The sequence below is a fragment of the Carassius carassius genome, chromosome 18 (assembly GCF_963082965.1).
Source record: "Carassius carassius chromosome 18, fCarCar2.1, whole genome shotgun sequence".
Classification (NCBI taxonomy): Eukaryota; Metazoa; Chordata; class Actinopteri; order Cypriniformes; family Cyprinidae; genus Carassius; species Carassius carassius.
Window position 1 is genome coordinate 31,403,993 of NC_081772.1, and position 25,333 is coordinate 31,429,325.

A 25,333-nucleotide genomic window follows, 5' to 3' on the forward strand; every position below is an offset into this window, starting at 1 on the left:
GGGCCTACCGTATGCGACCACCCTCTAGTTCCTGGGTGGTCCGGTTCCTGAGTTATCCCGGTTCAAATCCCACATTTTGGGGGGCCGTAACTTTGACCCCCGGGGTCATAGGGACATGGGGCAGGTGTCATCGGATAGAGGGCCACCTGTTCTGACCTTGACCCGATTTTGGTGCAGTTTGGCCCCGTTTTGCGGAGTTACAGCTTGGCAAAGTCTGTGACATTTTGGTTAACCAAAATCCAACATTTTTTATATGCATATTTCTACAGTATAATGGGATAAAACTTACAAAAATGGATTCCTCTGAGTGCCCTGGGTACAGTACAAGTGTTTTCTCTAGGCCTCATAAAAATTTTTTTCTTCCGACTTCCACCCCCTTCGAGCTGCCTTCTCTAGCCGGGGAGGGTGCACCCTGGCCGGCATGGATGAGTAGGTGCGAGGGGGGTAGATGGTACTATTTTTTTGCTAATATCTCCGCGATGCGTTGGACCCCGCGGCTGAAATTCGGGAGATCCCGAGAGGGTCGTGGACACGACGTGGACACGACTCCGAAGGGTCCGATCGGCCGAATTTTGGATATGTGTCTCGAGGGGATCCCCTCGACCGGGCACTGAAGTCTGGTGGCCCTACCACCTTCTCTAGGGGTCAAACGGTCACAGAAGGGACCCCACGTCCACAAAAGCGTTACGCGTTTTGATGGGAGGTGGGACGTCCACAGTTCGGAGACGATAGGCCGTAGGGCCCCCAGATTTTAGATTCTGGCATCTCAGGGGCCCCTCACCCAGGGCCCCGAAGCACATAGTCGTAGGACTAAAGGGAAAAAAGTGCATCGCACTAGGGCCCCGCGCTTTTGACTGCACGATCCAGGGGCCCCAAAGAGCCACCGTTCCGAATTTCGGGCCCCTGGGACTTTTCTAAAAAAATCCCACCTGCCATTTATTTTAATGTGTTCAGCATAGCGGGTTCGTGGACACTGATTGCAAGGGCTCTTGGGCCCCGGGCCTTCATAAGCTTACTGGGGGAAGCCCCAGGAGCCACCGTTCCAAGTTTTGGGCCCCAGGGATGTCTCAGAAAAAAATGTCCGAACGAGGCTCTTTTCTAACGCTAATGGTCAAATGGACAAATATTGGGTCCGTGGGACCCGGGGGTGGGGTCCGCAAATGTTCCGCATGTGATCTGTGGTCATTCCGTGAACATAATGGTCAAATGGACAAATAGTGGGTTCGTGGGACCCAGGGTGGGGGTCCACAAATGGTCCGCAGATGATCCGCAGTCATTGTGTGAACATAATGGTCAAATGGACAAATATTGGGTTCTTGGGACCCAGGGTGGGGGTCCGCAAGTGGTCCGCAGATGATCCGCAGTCATTGTGTGAACATAATGGTCAAATGGACAAATAGTGGGTTCGTGGGACCCAGGGTGGGGGTCCGCAAGTGGTCCACGGATGATCCGCAGTCATTGTGTGAATATAATGGTCAAATGGACAAATAGTGGGTTTGTGGGACCCAGGGTGGGGGTCAGCAAGTGGTCCGCAGATGATCCGCAGTCATTGTGTAAATATAATGGTCAAATGGACAAATACTAGGTTCGTGGGACCCAGGGTGGGGGTCCGCAAGGGGTCCGCAGATGATCCGCAGTCATTGTGTGAATATAATGGTCAAATGGACAAATAATGGGTTCGTGGGACCCGGGTTGGGGGTCCGACGGGGGTCCGCACCGGTTCTGTGGTCATTCTGTAACTTTAAAGGTCAAATGGACAAAAATTGGTTTCGTGGGCAAAAAAATCGTCCATCCCCCATTCGGGTAAATGCCACTGTTTTAAACCTGAGGTGTACTGCTCCGTGCGCCACCCTGTGGAGAAGTGCTGTATGGCATTTAGGGGCCTCAAATTTGGGTAAGCTTCCGCGAGGCCCCTTGGGGGACCAGATCCTCCCGCGCCGGTCAGGGGTCTCCCGTGGGCCAGCGCAGTCCGGGAGACATCGACACCGCGTCCGGCAAAAATTTTTTGGGGTCAGCGCGCAGTTCCCCTTAACCCACATACACAAGCCCTCAAACTTATACCTGAATGGACGCTCCAAAAAAAATGGACACACTTTATGGACACTCTTTCCTAAAGGGCTGACCATAAGAATCAGGTGTGCCGAACAAGCCAACCAATTTCTGCTCAGTTTGTTTCCAACACTGCTGCCTGACCTACGTGCAACCAACCCAGCTCAGTCAGCAAGCGGAGATTGCAAGCTAGCCCTGCAAGCGGGTAAAACAGCGGTCCCACTGAGGAGAAATCAGGCTGCCATGTCTCATCCTATGTAATGGGGTTTTTCAGTACTGTCCCTGGGGACCGACAACACTGCACAATTGGGAAGTCTGTCTTATTCTACTCACTCTGTGATCACTCTTTCCTAAAGGGCTGACCATCAGAATCAGGTTTGCCGAAAGAAGGAGATGCACTGATCCCCGGGAGCAGAAAGGAACATCGCTCTAGTACAGAGTCAGCAGAAGAGATGGACCGTAGTGATAGCAAGCTGAGGCCTACAAAAAGAAGACTGACCTACGCCCAAACAGGGACTTGAATTAAGCAGACCACCTTCTGCCATGTTGTGTGTAACACTGCTGCCTGACCTACTTGCAACCTAGCAAGCCGAGATTGTAAGCTAGCCCTAGAAGCGGGTAAAACAGCAGTCCCACTGAGGAGAAATCAGGCTGCCATTTCTCATCCTATGTAATGGGGTTTTTCAGTGCTGGGCCTGGGGACCGACAGCACTGCACAATTCTGAGGTCTGTCTTATTCTACTCACTCTGTGAGCGCGCTTTCCTAACGAGCTGACCATCAGAATCAGGTGTGCCAAACAAGGGAGGTGCACTGATACCCTGTAGCAGGAAGGAACACCGCTCCAGTACAGATTCAGAAGAAGAGATGGACCGTAGTGATAGCAAGGTGACTCCGCCAAAAGCAGACAGACCTTCGCCCGAACAGGGACTTGAAGCCTGGACCCTCAGATTAAAAGTCTGACGCTCTACCAACTGAGCTATCCGGGCTCTTGTGAAGCACTGGCTTCTCACCTTTTATAAAGCAGCAGTTTTACAACAAGCTGCCTAGAAGAGACGCAGGTGTCACGAGGATGAAAGCTAGAAGCAGTTATGGCACAGAGAGCGAAGGACCATAGAAGGCACAATTACAGTCACAGAAAGCTAAAGCAATACTGCAAATCCTTCCGGAAATGGGAAGAGTTCGAACCTGAGCAGGGAGACCCCAATGGATTTCAAGTCCATCGCCTTAACCTCCCGGCCACGACTACGCCTAATGTTAGAAAGCAAGCCCCCTTGTCTGATGGCGCCCTGCACAGGCCAAGTTTCAGAAACAAAATCACGCAGAAAGATGAGGTGGTAAAAATTTTTCAACCTTCCCGTATACTCAACGGCAAAGGGTTGCCATGACCCGGATTCGAACCGGGGTTGCTGCGGCCACAACGCAGAGTATTAACCAATATACGATCACGATGTGCCACTGGCTCACACAAGAAAATCCCTGGAGCCCGGATATAAGAAGCAGCAGCGTCGTGTTTGTCCATCGAAGAGTAATAAGTGCGAGGACCGTGAAAAATGCATGGATGCTTTGCCTCATGGCCTTCAGCAAACAGCGTAGTCAGCAGGATTCGAACCTGCGCGGGAAGACCCCAATGGATTTCAAGTCCATCACCTTAACCACTCGTCCACGACTACGGGAGTAGACCAATTTTTGCTCAGTTTGTGTCCAACACTGCTGCCTGACCTACTTGCAACCAACCCAGCTCAGTCAGCAAGCGGAGATTGCAAGCTAGCCCTGCAAGCGGGTAAAACAGCGGTCCCACTGAGGAGAAATCAGGCTGCCATGTCTCATCCTATGTAATGGGGTTTTTCAGTACTGGCCCTGGGGACCGACAACACTGCACAATTGGGAAGTCTGTCTTATTCTACTCACTCTGTGATCACTTTTTCCTAAAGGGCTGACCATCAGAATCAGGTTTGCCGAAAGAGGGAGATGCACTGATCCCTGGGAGCAGAAAGGAACATCGCTCTAGTACAGAGTCAGCAGAAGAGATGGACCGTAGTGATAGCAAGCTGAGGCCTACAAAAAGAAGACTGACCTTCGCCCAAACAGGGACTTGAATTAAGCAGACCAACTTCTGCCCTGTTGTGTGTCACATTGCTGCCTGACCTACTTGCAACCTAGCAAGCCGAGATTGTAAGCTAGCCCTGGAAGCGGGTAAAACAGCAGTCCCACTGAGGAGAAATCAGGCTGCTATGTCTCATCCTATGTAATGGGGTTTTTCAGTGCTGGGCCTGGGGACCGACAGCACTGCACAATTCGGAGGTCTGTCTTATTCTACTCACTCTGTGAGCTCGCTTTCCTAACGAGCTGACCATCAGAATCAGGTGTGCCAAACAAGGGAGGTGCACTGATACCGTGGAGTAGGAAGGAACACCGCTCCAGTACAGATTCAGAAGAAGAGATGGACCGTAGTGATAGCAAGGTGACTTCGCCAAAAGCAGACAGACTTTCGCCCGAACGGGGACTTAAACCCTGGACCCTCAGATTAATAGTCTGATTCTCTACCGACTGGGCTATCCCGGCTCTTGTGGAGCACTGGCTTCTCACCTTTTATAAAGCAGCAGTTTTACAACAAGCTGCCCAGAAGAGACGCAGGTGTCACGAGGATGAAAGCTAGAAGCAGTTATGGCACAGAGAGCGAAGGACCATAGAAGGCACAATTACCGTCACAGAAAGCTAAAGCAATACTGCAAATCCCTCCCGTAGTCGGTAGAGTTCGAACCTGCGCGGGGAGACCCCAATGGATTTCAAGTCCATCGCCTTAACCTCTCGGCCACGACTACGCCTAATGTTAGAAAGCAAGCCCCCTTGTCTGGTGGCGCCCTGCACAGGCCAAGCTTCAGAAACAAAATCACGCAGAAAGATGAGGTGGTAAAATTTTTTCAACCTTCCCGTATACTCAACAGCAAAGGATTGCCGTGACCCGGATACGAGCCGGGGTTGCTGCGGCCACAACGCAGAGTACTAACCACTATACGATCAAGGCGTGCCACTGGCTCACCCAAGACAACCCCTGGAGCCCGGATACAAAAAGCAGCAGCGGCGTGTTTGTCCATCGAAGAGGGACTGGACATTTCGCAAATAAGTGCGAGGACCGTGAAAAATGCATGGACGCTTTGCCTCATGGCCTTCAGCAAACAGCGTAGTCTGCAGAATTCGAACCTGCGCGGCGAGACCCCAATGGATTTCTAGTCCATCGCCTTAACCACTCGGCCACAACTACGGGAGTAGACCAATTTCTGCTCAGTTTGTGCCCAACACTGCTGCCTGACCTGCTTGCAACCAACCCAGCTCAGTCAGCAAGCGGAGATTGCAAGCTAGCCCTGCAAGCGGGTAAAACAGCGGTCCCACTGAGGAGAAATCAGGCTGCCATGTCTCATCCTATGTAATGGGGTTTTTCAGTACTGGCCCTGGGGACCGACAACACTGCACAATTGGGAAGTCTGTCTTATTCTACTCACTCTGTGATCACTCTTTCCTAAAGGGCTGACCATCAGAATCAGGTTTGCCGAAAGAGGGAGATGCACTGATCCCTGGGAGCAGAAAGGAACATCGCTCTAGTACAGAGTCAGCAGAAGAGATGGACCGTAGTGATAGCAAGCTGAGGCCTACAAAAAGAAGACTGACCTTCGCCCAAACAGGGACTTGAATTAAGCAGACCAACTTCTGCCCTGTTGTGTGTCACATTGCTGCCTGACCTACTTGCAACCTAGCAAGCCGAGATTGTAAGCTAGCCCTGGAAGCGGGTAAAACAGCAGTCCCACTGAGGAGAAATCAGGCTGCTATGTCTCATCCTATGTAATGGGGTTTTTCAGTGCTGGGCCTGGGGACCGACAGCACTGCACAATTCGGAGGTCTGTCTTATTCTACTCACTCTGTGAGCTCGCTTTCCTAACGAGCTGACCATCAGAATCAGGTGTGCCAAACAAGGGAGGTGCACTGATACCGTGGAGTAGGACGGAACACCGCTCCAGTACAGATTCAGAAGAAGAGATGGACCGTAGTGATAGCAAGGTGACTTCGCCAAAAGCAGACAGACTTTCGCCCGAACAGGGACTTGAACCCTGGACCCTCAGATTAATAGTCTGATTCTCTACCGACTGGGCTATCCCGGCTCTTGTGGAGCACTGGCTTCTCACCTTTTATAAAGCAGCAGTTTTACAACAAGCTGCCCAGAAGAGACGCAGGTGTCACGAGGATGAAAGCTAGAAGCAGTTATGGCACAGAGAGCGAAGGACCATAGAAGGCACAATTACCGTCACAGAAAGCTAAAGCAATACTGCAAATCCCTCCCGTAGTCGGTAGAGTTCGAACCTGCGCGGGGAGACCCCAATGGATTTCAAGTCCATCGCCTTAACCTCTCGGCCACGACTACGCCTAATGTTAGAAAGCAAGCCCCCTTGTCTGGTGGCGCCCTGCACAGGCCAAGCTTCAGAAACAAAATCACGCAGAAAGATGAGGTGGTAAAATTTTTTCAACCTTCCCGTATACTCAACAGCAAAGGATTGCCGTGACCCGGATACGAGCCGGGGTTGCTGCGGCCACAACGCAGAGTACTAACCACTATACGATCAAGGCGTGCCACTGGCTCACCCAAGACAACCCCTGGAGCCCGGATACAAAAAGCAGCAGCGGCGTGTTTGTCCATCGAAGAGGGACTGGACATTTCGCAAATAAGTGCGAGGACCGTGAAAAATGCATGGACGCTTTGCCTCATGGCCTTCAGCAAACAGCGTAGTCTGCAGAATTCGAACCTGCGCGGCGAGACCCCAATGGATTTCTAGTCCATCGCCTTAACCACTCGGCCACAACTACGGGAGTAGACCAATTTCTGCTCAGTTTGTGCCCAACACTGCTGCCTGACCTGCTTGCAACCAACCCAGCTCAGTCAGCAAGCGGAGATTGCAAGCTAGCCCTGCAAGCGGGTAAAACAGCTGTCCCACTGAGGAGAAATCAGGCTGCCATGTCTCATCCTATGTAATGGGGTTTTTCAGTACTGGCCCTGGGGACCGACAGCACTGCACAATTGGGAAGTCTGTCTTATTCTTCTCACTCTGTGAGCACTCTTTCTTAAACGGCTGACCATCAGAATCAGGTGTGCCTAACAAGGGAGATGCACTGATCCCCGGGAGCAGGAAGGAACATCGCTCTAGTACAGAGTCAGCAGAAGAGATGGACCGTAGTGATAGCAAGCTGAGGCCTACAAAAAGAAGACTGACCTTCGGCCAATCAGGGACTTGAATTAAGCAGACCACCTTCTGCCATGTTGTGTGTAACACTGCTGCCTGACCTACTTGCAACCTAGCAAGCCGAGATTCTAATCTAGCCCTGGAAGCGGCTAAAACAGCAGTCCCACTGAGGAGAAATCAGGCTGCCATGTCTCATCCTATGTAATGGGGTTTTTCAGTACTGGCCCTGGGGACCGACAGCACTGCACAAATGGGAGGTCTGTCTTATTCTACTCACTCCGTGAGCACTCTTTCCTAAAGGGCTGACCATCAGAATCATGTGTGCCGAACAAGGGAGATGCACTGACCCCCTGGAGAAGGAAGGAACATCGCTCTAATACAGAGTCAGCAGAAGAGATGGACCCGTAGTGATAGCAAGCTGAGGCCTCCAAAAAGTAGACTGACCGTCGCCCAAACAGGGACTTGAATTAAGCAGACCACCTTCTGCCCTGTTGTGTGTCACATTGCTGCCTGACCTACTTGCAACCTAGCAAGCCGACATTGTAAGCTAGCCCTGGAAGCGGGTAAAACAGCAGTCCCACTGAGGAGAAATCAGGCTGCCATGTCTCATCCTATTGTAACCCTTCCTATCCTGCTCATAAGAGGATGGGCCCTAGGTTCGTTTCATATATACTCTCGTATGTGTGTGATATTCTGGATTAAATATATGGGTCACTAAAATGCCTTAAACTTAAACTTGGACTAAGACAAATACCTAAACTATGGTAAATAACTGAATAAATGGCACATTCTACTCAAACTCACAACAGAAACCTTGGTGTAAAAATAACAAGTTCTCACTTTAATTAAATAAAATAATTGTAAATAAAGACAGTATAAACTAAATGAAATGTCTGTGCCCTTAGGCTAAAATGCAAACACCAGTATACAATGACAGTTCAAAAAACAGTGTTTTCTTCAGGAATAAAATATTTCACACAATGTTTCACTTTTATAAAAATAATAAAAGCCGGCACCCCTTATTAGAAAAACAAACGTTGCAGGCCTGATTCGTGGCTCGGGATCGTTGGAACCCAAAAATTACAGGTTCATTGAGTTATAACAAAAAAAAACAGATACCTTTTCCAAGCACAATGTTCCAGTCAGTTCACCTCAGTCCAGATGAGAATGGAAGCGCACACAGGTGTCCACACCGATATCCACACGATCTCTGATGATAATCCAACGTTGCCAGAGGAATTCTGAGCATCCCTGGTAGCTCAGAGCGCTATCTGGTTCACATCCTCTCGTTTCCTGGTCGGGAACTGACGAACAGCTACATGGCTAGCTGCGTTAGCTAACAGCTGCATCCACACAGTCCGATCACGTTTCTCTTAGCCTTTTGCCCGTGCTTAGCCAGCACGGCAGCCTGCATGTAATCAACAGTAATAAACTTCGTGCTGAAATTAACTGTCGCTCACAACTATCACTTGTCACTTACAAGATTATCAGGCTGACCATCAAAAGTACAAGCTATCAGAAGTTCAGCATAACAAGCTGTTCAATGCACAAACGAACTGTTTAATCCACTTTTTTCTCACATGCGTCTCTCCTTCCATCCTTATCTCTTTCTGTGTTCGTCCCCCTCCCCTCACAGACGTAAGGTCACATGACAAAACAACCTGGTTTTAACAGAATTATTCTTCCTCTAAAATAAAATAATGTTTTCTTTTTTTGGCTTTTACATTATGAAATAAACTAACGTTCTCTTTTACAAACACAATTTAACATGAATTCGCCCACTTTTTAAACACAATGAAAACATCAGATTTTTAACCACCTCTTAACTTTATATTCTTTTAACATGTTTTTTTTAATCAACATGAACTATTTATTTAAATGTGTTTTAACATTTCAGCTGGGTTACACCCTCCCCCTTCTAATAGTCTGGTGTCCTCAACAGACAACAACAACTCAAACTCTACTTTAGGAGAAAGGTAAATATAACAACAGCTTATCTAAGTTTAATTCTTTCCAATCTTAATAACCACACCTCTGTGTATGATAGTGATTGGCTGATCTCTAGCTTTACCAGGCTCATCATAGGTTAGTCTTACTACTGGTTTGATGGGTCTTTTCGAGCGTGTTTCAGCTTTATTAATCAATGGCTCTGGTGTTTGACTAGCATCTACGCTAACATCTACGTCTGTAGACTTAAGAGCACTGTCATCTTGACTTTCATTTGGTTCAACTTCTGGCTCTTCAGAGCTCTCCTGTCCAGTCTCCTCCAGCTCATCATCAGTTTCAGAAGCAGCATCCGGACTGGGTCCCTCCTCCACCTTATCATCCTCTTCAGAGCTCTCTTCTGACAGAGGGGGATCTACATCCTCCTGCATGTCCTCTGAAAGGTGTGTAGTCGGTCTGGTCCTGGGAGTCTCTCTGAGCTTATAGCAAATCCTAGTAGGTCTGTAGTACTCCGAGTCGGAAGAAGAATCAGTGCTAAGTGGCTCGGGGAGGACAGTGTCAGGTAAGGTCAATGTCTGTTTTCTGGAAGTCTCAGTTCTTGTTCTTGCCCTGACACATGAGTCATGATTAACCTCTGCTTTTGGAAGTCTCACTAGCTGTCCTATTGGCAGAATGTGGTCTCTGTGAAGCGTTTTAACACTTCCCTTCCCATTCTCAGGCCTGAGCTTATATACAGGAAGATTTGGCATTTTTCCAACAACCAGGTAAGGCATAGGATTCCACCTTGTTTGCAGCTTATGTTTGCCTTTCAGCCCCAGGTTCCTGAGTAACACTCTGTCACCGACGTCTAAGGACTGGAAACTAACTCTTTTGTCGTAGGACTTCTTGTTCCTTTGATGAGATCTATAAGCCATTTCTGATGCCAGCCGATAAGCTTTTTTCAAGTCCTCTTTTAACTTTGCCACATAGCGGGAATGACTGTCTACTTTCCCATCCACACCCGTTCCAAAGCACAAGTCCACCCGAAGCTTGGCTTCCCGGCCAAACATTAAGTAATAAGGTGAATATCCTGTTGAATCACATTTAGTGTTGTTGTAGGCGTGGACCAAGTGTGGTACATGTTGGCTCCACTGACGCTTCTTGTCAGGTGTTAGCGTTCCTAACATAGAAAGCAAGGTCCTGTTGAACCTTTCAGGCTGCGGATCCCCCTGCGGGTGGTAGGGAGTAGTACGCGACTTACGAATCCCCATCATCTTTAACAGATCTTGGATCAATCTACTCTCAAAATCCTGCCCCTGATCAGAATGGATCCTAGTTGGTAGCCCATAATGCACAAAGAACTTGTCAACTAAGATCGTGGCCACTGTTTGAGCTTTCTGGTTCTTAGTGGGGAAAGCTTGTGCATAGCGTGTAAAGTGATCAGTTACGACCAATACACTGCTCATTCCTTTTGAGTCTACTTCCATGGAGAGGAAATCTATACACACAAGATCCATTGGTCCCCTGCTGGTAATCTGGTGTAAGGGAGCTGTTCTTTGATTAGGGGACTTGCGTGTAATACATTCTCCACAGTTTTTAATATACTGCTCAACATCTTTGGCTATCTTTGGTCAGAAGAATCTCTGTCTCAGCAGGTCAGTTATTCTTTCGATTCCGAGATGTCCCAAATCATCATGTAGGGCCCTTAGAACAGTGTCTCGATACTTGGTCGGCAAAATGAGCTGATTGACGTTCTCCTCTGAAGGCAATTTAGACTGGCGATAGAGAAGACCAGCATTTAGAGTTAGTTTGTCTTTCTCTCCTTTCAGTTGGGAAAACTCTGGATCATTCTCAACATGTTCTGGCCATTTATGATGCTGGACAGCCTGTAGTGCAGATCCAATGACTGGATCTTCTTTTTGTGCATGTACTAGCTCATCTTTGGTTATGTGTTTCAAAGCCTCAAGCTCCATGTGCATGGGGAATGAATAGATGTTTGGAATGCATTCTGGGGGAGCTCCGAGCTGATCCACATAGCGGACTGAACCATCTGAGGAAGTAGGTAAGCTGACTCTTTGACAGATCGACTTCACCCCATCCTGTGATATGGTTTCCCAATCTAGGTGGGAATCATCATCCGGAAAATGTCGGGAAAGAAGATCGGCATCTATGTTTGTGCTTGCCTGGTCTGTACTGCACATCAAAGTCATAAGTCGATAAAGCAGCAAGCCATCTGTGTCCCACTGCATTCAGCTTAGCAGTTGAGAGCACATATGTCAAGGGATTATTGTCGGTCCGTACCGTAAACCGGGCTCCATACAGGTAATCCTGAAAACGATCCACAACAGCCCATTTGAGTGACAAAAACTCCAGCTGGTGAATTGGATAACGTTTCTCTGACTGACTCAGCTTTCTACTTGCAAAAGCCACTGGTCTCAAACCCTCTGAATGCTGCTGATAAAGAACTGCCCCAACTCCCTTTAAGCTGGCATCCACATGAAGGATGTATGGCTTCTCTGGGTCGGCAAATGGTAGCACCGGAGCATGTGTTAGACAGTAGATGATCCGATGGAAAGCATCGGTGCAGGACTGATCCCACCTTTGACCAAATGGCTCAGACTCTTTCAGATAGCTCTTGGAGGGATCTTTGTTTTGCTTTTTACTCTTTTGTGTCGGAGCATAGCCTTTGGTTAGCTCTGTTAAGGGTCTAACTATGGAAGCATAGTTGGCTATGAATCGCCTATAATACCCGCAAAACCCCAAAAAAGATCTCAGGGTCTTCAGGTCAGTCGGCTTGGGCCAGTTGGTAACTGCTTCGATCTTTGCAGGATCTGGTGAGATGCCTTCAGATGACACAATGTGCCCGAGGTACTTTACTTTTGGCTGGCAAAATTGACACTTATCCAGAGAAAGCTTCAGCCCAGCCTCTCCGAGTCTGTCGAGCACCTTAAGTAGCCTCTCCTCATGTTCTTCTAATGACTTCCCAAAGACGATAATGTCATCCAAGTAAACAAGAACCTGTAGAAGGTTCATGTCACCCACAGTCTTTTCCATTAGCCTTTGGAAAGTAGCTGGGGCTCCTGTTATTCCCTGGGGCATTCTCTCGAACTGGAAGAACCCCAGCGGGCAAATGAACGCCGTTTTTTCCTTGTCTTCTTCGGCCATAGGAATCTGGTAATATCCACTTCTCAAGTCCAACACAGAGAATCATTTGCTGCCAGACAAAGAGTCTAATGCATCATCGATGCAAGGGGTGGTCTACTGATCCAGTATTGTACGACTATTTAGTAACCTGTAGTCAATACACATACGTATGGAACCATTTTTCTTTCTGACGATGACTATTGGTGATGCGTAAGGGCTGCGAGACTCTTTGATGATGCCTGCATGCGTGAGCTCTTGAAGATGTTTCCTTACGTCATCAATGTCAGCAGGAGTCAAATGTCTGGACCGTTGCCGGAATGGTCGGGAATCAGACAGACGGATGGTGTGCTCTACCCCTTAAGCTTCTCCAACCTCCCATTCCTCCATGGAGAACACATGTGATCGTTGGGAAAGCTTCTGCCGGAGTCGCTCTTTCCATTCCTCTGTTACAGGGGAGTCTCCAAAGTTGATCAGGGTTTTGTCAAAGTCTGTTGCGGTTGTCTTTTGGAAAGAGACAGTAGTGACACTCTCAGTAAGATACATGTGCCCTATGACAGTGCCCTCTGGTATAACCGTCTCCCTAAGGGACTGATTTTGGACTAGCATCTGGAAGTTGTTAACATTTACTGCATTGCCAGGCACAACCATGGGCTGCAATAGCACACTAGCTGGAAGTGGTGCTGAAGGGGATGTGTCTACCATCAGGATCTCTTTATCAACTTTTTGCATAAACTCAACTTTACAGCTGACCTGTAAGTCTTGCCCAGGGGGAAGTGTAAGGGAACCTGGACCTTGCCATGTAACCCAACCAACATCATCATCATCGACGGTAGGTGAAACTAAAGTTGGGGGTTTAGGCATGTTTTCGCAATGAACTTTTATGCCAAGAGTTTTGGTGATGTCAAGACCCTTTTCACTGCAGCGCTTGACCAGATTTCTCACATGACAGGTATTTGTCCCTATTATGACTGGTGTCTGCTCTTCAGACCTAGGACTGGGGCAAATGAGAGCAAGAACTGTTACAACCTCACTGATTCCAGTAACATCTGAAGGGTATTTCAGATCTACCAAACTGTAGCCACGGTAAGGATAGCTGCTGTTGGATTCACTCAAACCCCAGATGGCCAGACCAGAAACAGGATGCACGGGGACATCTGCGAGGTGCTTTTTGTACCATGACTCAAAAATAATAGTGACCTGTGAGCCACTATCCATAAGAGCATTACAGGGATGTCCTTTTACTTTCAACTTTACCAAACTGGGGGGCCCGATCAAACCTTCTGGAATTACCGTTGTGACTGGCGTGTTTACAACACTTCTTTTTACATCACAGTCTACTTCAGAAGGTGTGGGGTCGGTAACAGGCTGGTTTTCTTTCACAATTTTTAGGGCTCGTATCAGCTTCCTTATGACTCTGTTTTGTTTTTCTGGGTTGTGGCACTTTGCAACAAAGTGACCATTCTCCCCACACCGGTAGCAAAACTGCTCATCGGAGGGTCTCGAGGGTCTGGTGGGGATTCGGTAACCAGCTTCCACCGCTGAGACGGAAGGGTTTCTGACAGAGGGCTCATATGTGTTCTCTTTCCTATGCAGCTTTTGCTGCAGTCTCTTGAATTGCTTCTTTAGAGCCACTAACCCGGAGTCTTGGCTTGGTTCACCTGAGAGTGAAGGGGTCACAGGCGAGGGAATAGAGAGTTCTGCTCTAGCTTCAGTAGGTTTGGGGGCCAGAGCAGCCACCATTGACTTGAGCTCTTTTACCTCAGCTTTTAAACTTTGGATCTCTGCCTGTTTAGCATCAGCTATGTGCTTTGAGCGCACTGGATTCACTGAATTGTTGAGTTTCATCCTGGATGTTTCATACTCCTCTTCATGACGAATTTCACACAGCAGTTGTAGAAAAGTTGGTGGGTTATCCTTCCTCTCCCTTAATCTTAACTGAATTAGCATCAAGTTTAGAGGCGACAGCGCCTTTCAGTAGTTGAGACAAACGGGCTTTGTCCTTGTTGCTGGGCAAAATGCCTTTTCTCTGAACAACTTTAGACAGAGACCGCTCCAGGCGTCTAAGGAAATCAGACAACTTCTCCCCTGGTTGCTGGTACATCTGTCGAAAAGCAAAATACAGATCATCTCCAGACTCAGCAGTTCCAAAGGCACTCTCCAAGGCCTCCAGATATTCAGCTGGACTTGAATCAGGATGAGAGTCTCTTACAGCCTTAACTACTTCTAGTGCTGGTCCTCTTAAACATTCCATCAGCCTGCGCCTTTTTTCTCTCTCCATGCATTCGCTCTCCTCCACCATGAGCCATGCCTGCTCAAGCCAGTGATCAAACTGCTCCTCCCCAGGTGGAACTGGCAGAAGTCCTGAGAAAATGCGTAGACGACGGTACCCACCTTCAGCAGGAGGTTTACTGGTTTTCTCCAACAGATCTCCCACCGCCTTTAAGATGGATTCAGTAGAGTTAGTGGGTGGTTGAGGGCTAGAGAGCAGGGCCTTAAGATCATCCATAGTCTTTCCCTCAGTCTCTAACAGCACTTTCAGTTTGGTACCAAACTCTTCAGGGGCTGGGTTGCTAGCTATGGTGACCAGGGGCCAAGTTTCTCCACTCTCAGGATACATAACTTCAGGGGGAATGCTTACAGTGGTGAGGTTCTCCTTAGTTTCACAGAGAACCATCAGGCTGCTCAAAGTAGTATCAAACATCCTGCCTCTGACACGCACACGTCCCAAGCACTTAATGGTTTGAACAACTTCTTCAATATGGGCTATTTCAACATCAGGTGGGACTATCACCATCAGTCCATGAGCCTCATCCAGCCCTTCTCCTCTGCACCACCTCTTCAGCTCAGAAATGAGCTGTGCTCTGTCTGCCATTTTGCTCTGTGGTTTAACAGATTTTTTTTTTTTTTAATTATCTGCACTGACTGTTAAAACCCCAATACTAATCACAAATCACCCCAATCCCAGCGGTGCCTCCATTTTATGTAACCATTCCTATCCTGCTCATAAGAGGATGGGCCCTAGGTTTGTTTCATATATACTCTCGTATGTGTGTGATATTCTGGATTAAATATATGGGTCACTAAAATGCCTTAAACTTAAACTTGGACTAAGACAAATACCTAAACTATGGTAAATAACTGAATAAATGGCACATTCTACTCAAGCTCACAACAGAAACCTTGGTGTAAAAATAACAAGTTTTCACTTTAATTAAATAAAATAATTGTAAATAAAGACAGTATAAACTAAAAGAAATGTCTGTGCCCTTAGGCTAAAATGCAAACACCAGTATACAATGACCAGTATACAGTATACAATTAAAAAAACAGTGTTTTCTTAAGGAATAAAATATTTCACACAATGTTTCACTTTTATAAAAATAATAAAAGCCGGCACCCCTTATTAGAAAAACAAACGTTGCAGGCCTGAGTCGTGGCTCGGGATCGTTGGAACCCAAAAATTACAGGTTCATTGAGTTAAAACAAAAAGAAACAGATACCTTTTCCAAGCACAATGTTCCAGTCAGTTCACCTCAGTCCAGATGAGAATGGAAGTTCACACAGGTGTCCACACCGATATCCACACGATCTCTGATGATTATCCAACGTTGCCAGAGGAACTCTGAGCATCCCTGATAGCTCAGAGCGCTATCTGGTTCACGTCCTCTCGTTTCCTGGTCAGGAACTGACGAACAGCTACATGGCTAGCTGCGTTAGCTAACAGCTGCATCCACACAGTCCGATCACGTTTCTCTTAGCCTTTAGCCCGTGCTTAGCCAGCACGGAAGTCTGCATGTAATCAACAGTAATAAACTTTGTGCTGAAATTAACTGTCGCTCACAACTATCACTTGTCACTTACAAGATTATCAGGCTGACCATCAAAAGTACAAGCTATCAGAAGTTCAGCATAACAAGCTGTTCAATGCACAAACGAACTGTTTAATCCACTTTTTTTCTCACATGCGTCTCTCCTTCCATCCTTATCTCTTTCTGTGTTCGTCCCCCTCCCCTCACAGACGTAAGGTCACATGACAAAACAACCTGGTTTTAACAGAATTATTCTTCCTCTAAAAGAAAATAATTTTTTTCTTTTTTTGGCTTTTACATTATGAAATAAACTAACGTTCTCTTTTACAAACACAATTTAACATGAATCCGCCCACTTTTTAAACACAATGAAAACATCAGATTTTTAACCACCTCTTAACTTTATATTCTTTTAACATGTTTTTTTTAATCAGCATGAACTATTTATTTAAATGTGTTTTGACATTTCAGCTGGGTTACACCATGTAATGGGGTTTTTCAGTGTTGGGCCTGGGGACCGACAGCACTGCACAATTCGGAGGTCTGTCTTATTCTACTCACTCTGTGAGCGCGCTGTCCTAACGAGCTGACCATCAGAATCAGGTGTGCCAAACAAGGGAGGTGCACTAATACCCTGGAGCAGGAAGGAACACCGCTCCAGTACAGATTCAGAAGAAGAGATGGAACGTAGTGATAGCAAGCTGAGGCCTACAAAAAGAAGACTGACCGTCGCCCAAACAGGGACTTGAATTAAGCAGACCACCTTCTGCCATGTTGTGTGTAACACTGCTGTCTGACCTACTTGCAACCTAGCAAGCCGAGATTGTAAGCTAGCCCTGGAAGCGGGTAAAACAGCAGTCCCACTGAGGAGAAATCAGGCTGCCATGTCTCATCCTATGTAATGGGGTTTTTCAGTGCTGGGTCTGGGGACCGACAGCACTGCACAATTCGGAGGTCTGTCTTATTCTACTCACTCTGTGAGCGCGCTTTCCTAACGAGCTGACCATCAGAATCAGGTGTGCCGAACAAGGGAGGTGCACTGATACCCTGTAGCAGGAAGGAACACCGCTCCAGTACAGATTCAGAAGAAGAGATGGACCGTAGTGATAGCAAGGTGACTCCGCCAAAAGCAGAGAGACCTTAGCCCAAACAGGGACTTGAACCCTGGACCCTCAGATTAAAAGTCTGATGCTCCACCGCCTGAGCTATCCGGGCTCTTGTGGAGCACTGGCTTCTCACCTTTTATAAAGCAGCAGTTTTACAACAAGCTGCCCAGAAGAGACGATGGTGTCACGAGGATGAAAGCTAGAAGCAGTTATGGCACAGAGAGCGAAGGACCATTGAAGGCACAATTACCGTCACAGAAAGCTAAAGCAATACTGCAAAGCCCTCCCGTAGTCGGCAGGGTTCGAACCTGCGCGGGGAGACCCCAATGGATTTCAAGTCCATCGCCTTAACCTCTCGGCCACGACTACGCCTAATGTTAGAAAGCAAGCCCCCTTGTGTGGTGGCGCCCTGCACAGGCCAAGCTTCAGAAACAAAATCACGCAGAAAGATGAGGTGGTAAAATTTATTTAACCTTCCCGTAAACTCAACGGCAAACGGTAGCCGTGACCCGGATTCGAACTGGGGTTGCTACGGCCACAACGCAGAGTACTAACCACTATACGATAACGGCGTGCCACTGGCTCACCCAAGACAACCCCTGGAGCCCGGATACAAGAAGAAGCAGCGGCGTGTATGTCCATTGAAGAGGGACTGGACATTTCGCAAATAAGTGCGAGGACCGTGAAAAATGCATGGACGCTTTGCCTCATTGCCTTCAGCAAGCAGCATAGTCGGCAGGATTCGAACCTGCGCGGGGAGACCCCAATGGATTTCTAGTCCATCGCCTTAACCACTCGACCACGACTACGGGAGCATATTTCGGCTCATTTTGTGTCCAACACTGTTGCCTGACCTACTTGCAACCAACCCAGCTCAGTCAGCAAGCGGAGATTGCAAGCTAGCCCTGCAAGCGGGTAAAACAGCGGTCCCACTGAGGAGAAATCAGGATGCCATGTCTCATCCTATGTAATGGGGTTTTTCAGTACTGGCCCTAGGGACCGACAGCACTGCACAAATGGGAGGTCTGTCTTATTCTACTCACTCAGTGAGCACTCTTTCCTAAAGGGCTGACCATCAGAATCATGTGTGCCGAACAAGGGAGATGCACTGATCCCCGGGAGAAGGAAGGAACATCACTCTAATACAGAGTCAGCAGAAGAGATGGCCCCATAGTGATAGCAAGGTGACTCCGCCAAAAGCATACTGACCTTCACCTGAACTTGAACCCTGGACCCTCAGATTAAAAGTCTGATGCTCTACCGACTGAGCTATCCGGGCTCTTGTGAATCATTGGCTTCTCACCTTTTACAAAGCAGCAGTTTTACAACAAGCTGCCCAGAAGAGACGCAGGTGTCACGAGGATGAAAGCTAGAAGCAGTTATGGCACAGAGAGCGAAGGACCATAGAAGGCACAATTACAGTCACAGAAAGCTAAAGCAATACTGCAAATCCCTCCCATAGTTGGCAGAGTTCGAACCTTCGCGGGGAGACCCCAATGGATTTCTAGTCCATCGCCTTAACCACTCGGCCACGACTACGGGAGTAGACCAATTTCTGCTCATTTTGTTTCCAACACTGCTGCCTGACCTACTTGCAACCAACCCAGCTCAGTCAGCAAGCGGAGATTGCAAGCTAGCCCTGCAAGTGGGTTAAACAGCAGTCCCACTGAGGAGAAATCAGGCTGCCATGTCTCATCCTATGTAATGGGGTTTTTCAGTACTAGCCCTGGGGACCGACAGCACTGCACAAATGGGAGGTCTGTCTTGTTCTACTCACTCCGTGAGCACTCTTTCCTAAAGGGCTGACCATCAGAAACATGTGTGCCGAACAAGGGAGATGCACTGATCCCCGGGAGAAGGAAGGAACATCGCTCTAATACAGAGTCAGCAGAAGAGATGGACCCGTAGTGATAGCAAGCTGAGGCCTACAAAAAGAAGACTGACCTTCGCCCAAACAGGGACTTGAATTAACCCTTTGAAGTTGATTAACGCAGATACGCGTTTTGAGTCATTTTCTCCTGATAACCCCGAAAAGAACTTAAATTACACTTTCAGTTTTAATCGTACAGATAAGAGCAATACATCAATCGAATCTGTAAAGGGTCTACTTTTTTTTGGATACAGACATAATAACAACAAAACTTTGTGCACTTATAAAATAAAGATAACAAACAAGGTGTGCTGTCTGCAGCCTTTGTCTGCGCTGATCTTTATTTACAAACACGTCAATAAAATGAACTGTAACTCCGTGAATACTAAACGAAAATACATGAGAGAGATATCTATAGAAAGCTTGACATGTCTACTTTTAAACTAAACAAGTGCCGCCGAAAACAGATTTTCTGTGATAAAGTAATCCATATGAAAACAACGCGATGTCTGTTTTTCATGTCTCCCTTCATTATATCTAATGTGACCACGCCCCCGCGCTGAACGCGCTATTCAGATTCAAACTGAAGCGCGCGGCTTGAATACGCCCATAACAGAAGAAAAAGCAGCGAGACTGTTCTTCAAGATTTTATTTTACTGTTTGCTTCGCGATGAGAGGAATAAGACATTATTCACCCCAAAAAGATGTCATGTGGTTGAGGATTTGAGAAATGGATTTCCTCAGAAAAAAAAGAATGAAGCACTTTATTCAGCAGAGATCATAAACATGAGTAAGTCTCTTTTTATTCATTTATATACTTGTACTAGTTTTCACATAACGTGTAAACATTTTACTAGTTAGACTTTTTACAAATACTTTTTCCAAACTATAATTCCTGACTAAATATATAATCAAGTGAAACATTATGAAGTTTCAATAACAATATACTATGCGACCATTCAAAAGCTTGATGTAAATAATATAAATGTAACAAATAAATAACTGTAGGCTAACAAATGTAAAAAAATGCTGTTCTTTCAATTTATTCCCCCTAAAAAACCTAAAAAATATTCTCAGCTCTTTTCAACATTAATAATAATAATAATAACGATAATAATAACAACAATAAATGTTTTTTTGTAGAAAATAAGATTGTTACAAGGATTTCTGAAGGATTGTGTGACTGGAGTATTGATGCCAAAAAATTTGTTTGAAAGTCAGCTTTGATTGTTCCTGATAAACTGTTTAACTGCTCCCCCAAGTAGATATTAAAGTATGTTGTGGGATAATTAAATATATTCTAAATAAACTACAAACATAAAATTATATACTTTTATTTTTTTCTCACATTCTTTCTTGTAACTCCTTCCTCTCAGTGGCACAGATGACTGAATGGCTCATTATGCAGCTCATTATGCGGCCCTTTGTCTTCTCAGGTGTAAATCACAATGATATTCATGATAGTTGACGCCTACTCGCATATGACTTCTACCAACAAAAAGTGTCTTAGAAAATGTAAATCAATATATTGTTTTCTGTAAGTGAGTAAACAAGATGATTTTCACATAATTTAGACAGAAAAATTCTAAGCTACAAACTACAGTTCTCAAAAATCCCGGGAACCAATGTTCTCTATGTGTTATTTTGCCTTTTTCAAGTGTTTTAACATTTTTAGTTTTTCACTAACCACGCATAATATTTTTTTTCTCAAAAACACAATCATGTACATACATGCATTTTACATATTATTATAGCCCAGTTTGTGCTGATTACAGTGAGATTAGACTTTACCCATTCAGATATTGATAAGAAACTGAAAAAAGAACAAATGTCAGGGCATGACAAAACTTCTCCAGGCCCCAAAAATACCCTTAGACTCCAGAGGGTTAAGCAGACCACCTTCTGCCCTGTTGTGTGTCACATTGCTGCCTGACCTACTTGCAACCTAGCAAGCCGAGATTGTAAGCTAGCACTGGAAGCGGGTAAAACAGCGGTCCCACTGAGGAGAAATCAGGCTGCCATGTCTCATCCTATGTAATGGGGTTTTTCAATACTGGCCTTGGGGACCGACAGCACTGCACAAATGGGAGGTCTGTCTTATTCTACTCACTCCGTGAGCACTCTTTCCTAAAGGGCTGACCATCAGAAACATGTGTGCCAATCAAGGGAGATGCACTGATCCCCGGGAGAAGGAAGGAAAATCGCTCTAATACAGAGTCAGCAGAACAGATGGACCCGTAGTGATAGCAAGCTGAGGCCTCCAAAAAGTAGACTGACCTTCGCCCAAACAGGGACTTGAATTAAGCAGACCACCTTCTGCCCTGTTGTGTGTCACATTGCTGCCTGACCTACTTGCAACCTAGCAAGCCGAGATTGTAAGCTAGCCCTGGAAGTGGGTAAAACAGCAGTCCCACTGAGGAGAAATCAGGCTGCCATGTCTCATCCTATGTAATGGGGTTTTTCAGTGCTGGGCCTGGGGACCGACAGCACTGCACAATTCGGAGGTCTGTCTTATTCTACTCACTCTGTGAGCGCGCTTTCCTAACGAACTGACCATCAGAATCAGGTGTGCCAAACAAGGGAGGTGCACTGATACCCTGGAGCAGGAAGGAACACCGCTCCAGTACAGATTCAGAAGAAGAGATGGACCGTAGTGATAGCAAGGTGACTCCGCCAAAAGCAGACAGACCTTCGCCTGAACAGGGACTTGAACCCTGGACCCTCAGATTAAAAGTCTGATGCTCTACCAACTGAGCTATCCGGGCTCTTGTGGAGCACTGTCTTCTCACCTTTTATAAAGCAGCAGTTTTACAACAAGCTGCCTAGAAGAGACCCAGGTGTCACGAGGATGAAAGCTAGAAGCAGTTATGGCACAGAGAGCGAAGGACCATAGATGGCACAATTACCGTCACAGAAAGCTAAAGTAATACTGCAAATCCTTCCAGAAATGGGAAGAGTTCGAACCTGCGCAGGGAGACCCCAATGGATTTCAAGTCCATCGCCTTAACCTCTCGGCCACGACTACGCCTAATGTTAGAAAGCAAGCCCCCTTGTCTGATGGCGCCCTGCACAGGCCAAGCTTCAGAAACAAAATCACGCAAAAAGATGAGGTGGTAAAAAATGTACAACCTTCCCGTATACTCAATGGCAAAGGGTTGCCGCGACCCGGATTCGAAAGGGGTTGCTGCAGCCACAACGCAGAGTACTAACCACTATACGATCAAGGCGTGCCACTGGCTCACCCAAGACAATCCCTGGAGCCCGGATAGAAGAAGCAGCAGCGGCGTGTTTGTCCATCGAAGAGGGACTGGACATTTCGCAAATAAGTGCGAGGACCGTGAAAAATGCATGGATGCCTTGCCTCATGGCCTTCAGCAAACAGTGAAGTCGGCAGTATTCGAATCTGCGCGGGGAGACCCCAATGGATTTCTAATCCATCGCCTAAACCACTCGGCCACGACTACGGCAGTAGACCAATTTCTGCTCAGTTTGTGTCCAACACTGCTGCCTGACCTACTTGCAACCAAACCAGCTCAGTCAGCAAGCAGAGATTGCAAGCTAGCCCTGCAAGCGGGTAAAACAGCGGTCCCACTGAGGAGAAATCAGCCTGCCATGTCTCATCCTATGTAATGGGGTTTTTCAGTACTGACCCCGGGGACCGACAGCACTGCACAATTGGGAAGTCTGTCTTATTCTACTCACTCTGTGAGCACTCTTTCCTAAAGGGCTGACCATCAGAATCATGTGTGCCGATCAAGGGAGATGCACTGATCCCCGGGAGAAGGAAGGAAAATCGCTCTAATACAGAGTCAGCAGAACAGATGGACCCGTAGTGATAGCAAGCTGAGGGCTCCAAAAAGTAGACTGACCTTCGCCCAAACAGGGACTTGAATTAAGCAGACCACCTTCTGCCCTGTTGTGTGTCACATTGCTGCCTGACCTACTTGCAACCTAGCAAGCCGAGATTGTAAGCTAGCCCTGAAAGCGGGTAAAACAGCAGTCCCACTGAGGAGAAATCAGGCTGCCATGTCTCATCCTATGTAATGGGGTTTTTCAGTGCTGGGCCTGGGGACCGACAGCACTGCACAATTCGGAGGTCTGTCTTATTCTACTCACTCTGTGAGCGCGCTTTCCTAACGAGCTGACCATCAGATTCAGGTGTGCCAAACAAGGGAGGTGCACTGATACCCTGGAGCAGGAAGGAACACCACTCCAGTACAGATTCAGAAGAAGAGATGGACCGTAGTGATAGCAATATGACTCCGCCAAAAGCAGACAGACCTTCACCCTAAAAGGGACTTGAACCCTGGACCCTCAAATTAAAAGTCTGATGCTCTACCGACTGAGCTATCCAGGCTCTTGTGGAGCACTGGCTTCTCACCTTTTATAAAGCAGCAGTTTTACAACAAGCTGCCCAGAAAAGACGCAGGTGTCACAAGGATGAAAGCTAGAAATAGTTATGGCACAGAGAGCGAAGGACCATAGATGGCACAATTACAGTCACAGAAAGCTAAAGCAATACTGCAAATCCTTCCGGAAATGGGAAGAGTTCGAACCTGCGCAGGGAGACCCCAATGGATTTCAAGTCCATCGTCTTAACCTCTGGGCCACGACTATGCCTAATGTTAGAAAGCAAGCCCCCTTGTCTGATGGCGCCCTGCACAGGCCAAGCTTCAGAAACAAAATCACGCAGAACGATGAGGTGGTAAAAAATGTTCAACCTTCCCGTATACTCAACAGCAGAGGGTTGCCATGACCCGGATTCGAACCGGGGTTGCTGCGGCCACAACGCAGAGTACTAACCACTATACGATCACGGCGTGCCACTGGCTCACCCAAGACAACCCCTGGAGCCCGGATAGAAGAAGCAGCAGTGGCGTGTTTGTCCATCGAAGAGGGACTGGACATTTTGCAAATAAGTGCGAGGACCGTGAAAAATGCATGGATGCTTTGCCTCATGGCCTTCAGCAAACAGCGTAGTCAGCAGGATTCGAACCTGCGCGGGGAGACCCCAATGGATTTCAAGTCTATCACCTTAACCACTCAGCCACGACTACGGGAGTAGACCAATTACTGCTCAGTTTGTGTCCAACACTGTTGCCTGACCTACTTGCAACCAACCCAGCTCAGTCAGCAAGCGGAGATTGCAAGCTAGCCCTGCAAGCGGGTAAAACACAGTCCCACTGAGGAGAAATCAGGCTGCCATGTCTCATCCTATGTAATGAGGTTTTTCAGTACTGGCCCTTGGGACCGACAGCACTGCACAATTGGGAAGTCTGTCTTATTCTACTCACTCTGTGAGCACTCTTTCCTAAAGGGCTGACCATCAGAATCAGGTTTGCCGAACAAGGGAGATGCACTGATCCCCGGGAGCAGAAAGGAACATCGCTCTAGTACAGAGTCAGCAGAAGAGATGGACCGTAGTGATAGCAAGCTGAGGCCTACAAAAAGACGACTGACCTACGCCCAAACAGGGACTTGAATTAAGCAGACCACCTTCTGCCATGTTGTGTGTAACACTGCTGCCTGACCTACTTGCAACCTAGCAAGCCGAGATTGTAAGCTACCCCTGGAAGCGGCTAAAACAGCAGTCCCACTGAGGAGAAATCAGGCTGCCATGTCTCATCCTATGTAATGGGGTTTTTCAGTACTGGCCCTGGGAACCGACAGCACTGCACAAATGGGAGGTCTGTCTTATTCTACTCACTCCGTGAGCACTCTTTCCTAAAGGGCTGACCATCAGAATCATGTGTGCCGAACAAGGGAGATGTACTGACCCCCTGGAGAAGGAAGGAACATCGCTCTAATACTGAGTCCAGAAGAGATGGACCCGTAGTGATAGCAAGCTGAGGCCTCCAAAAAGTAGACTGACCTTCGCCCAAACAGGGACTTGAATTAAGCAGACCACCTTCTGCCCTGTTGTGTGTCACATTGCTGCCTGACCTACTTGCAACCTAGCAAGCCGAGATTGTAAGCTAGCCCTGGAAGCGGGTAAAACAGCAGTCCCACTGAGGAGAAATCAGGCTGCCATGTCTCATCCTATATAATGGGGTTTTTCAGTGCTGGGCCTGGGGACCGACAGCACTGAACAATTCGGAGGTCTGTCTTATTCTACTCACTCTGTGAGCGCGCTTTCCTAACGAGCTGACCATCAGAATCAGGTGTGCCAAACAAGGGAGGTGCACTGATACCCTGGAGCAGGA

General features: G+C 47.3%; 1 protein-coding gene and 8 non-coding genes across 9 annotated transcripts; all 9 read right to left on the reverse strand.

Annotated features, from left to right (window-relative positions):
* Positions 1–2,963: 2,963 nt before the first annotated feature.
* trnak-uuu (transfer RNA lysine (anticodon UUU)) lies at positions 2,964–3,036 on the reverse strand. Its single transcript has one exon. It is a non-coding gene; the product is annotated as a tRNA-Lys (tRNA).
* Positions 3,037–3,638: 602 nt separating this feature from the next.
* trnas-uga (transfer RNA serine (anticodon UGA)) lies at positions 3,639–3,720 on the reverse strand. Its single transcript has one exon. It is a non-coding gene; the product is annotated as a tRNA-Ser (tRNA).
* Positions 3,721–6,131: 2,411 nt separating this feature from the next.
* Positions 6,132–6,204, reverse strand: trnan-auu (transfer RNA asparagine (anticodon AUU)). The gene has a single exon. It is a non-coding gene; the product is annotated as a tRNA-Asn (tRNA).
* Positions 6,205–14,254: 8,050 nt separating this feature from the next.
* Positions 14,255–15,217, reverse strand: LOC132092007 (paraneoplastic antigen Ma1 homolog). Its single transcript, XM_059498052.1, has one exon. It carries the CDS (start codon positions 15,215–15,217, stop codon positions 14,255–14,257), a length of 963 nt encoding a protein of 320 aa, XP_059354035.1.
* A 2,330-nt stretch (positions 15,218–17,547) lies between these two features.
* trnas-uga (transfer RNA serine (anticodon UGA)) lies at positions 17,548–17,629 on the reverse strand. The gene has a single exon. It is a non-coding gene; the product is annotated as a tRNA-Ser (tRNA).
* Positions 17,630–17,987: 358 nt separating this feature from the next.
* Positions 17,988–18,069, reverse strand: trnas-aga (transfer RNA serine (anticodon AGA)). The gene has a single exon. It is a non-coding gene; the product is annotated as a tRNA-Ser (tRNA).
* A 3,753-nt stretch (positions 18,070–21,822) lies between these two features.
* On the reverse strand, positions 21,823–21,895 carry trnak-uuu (transfer RNA lysine (anticodon UUU)). Its single transcript has one exon. It is a non-coding gene; the product is annotated as a tRNA-Lys (tRNA).
* Positions 21,896–23,878: 1,983 nt separating this feature from the next.
* Positions 23,879–23,950, reverse strand: trnah-gug (transfer RNA histidin (anticodon GUG)). The gene has a single exon. It is a non-coding gene; the product is annotated as a tRNA-His (tRNA).
* A 155-nt stretch (positions 23,951–24,105) lies between these two features.
* Positions 24,106–24,187, reverse strand: trnas-uga (transfer RNA serine (anticodon UGA)). The gene has a single exon. It is a non-coding gene; the product is annotated as a tRNA-Ser (tRNA).
* Positions 24,188–25,333: the final 1,146 nt, after the last annotated feature.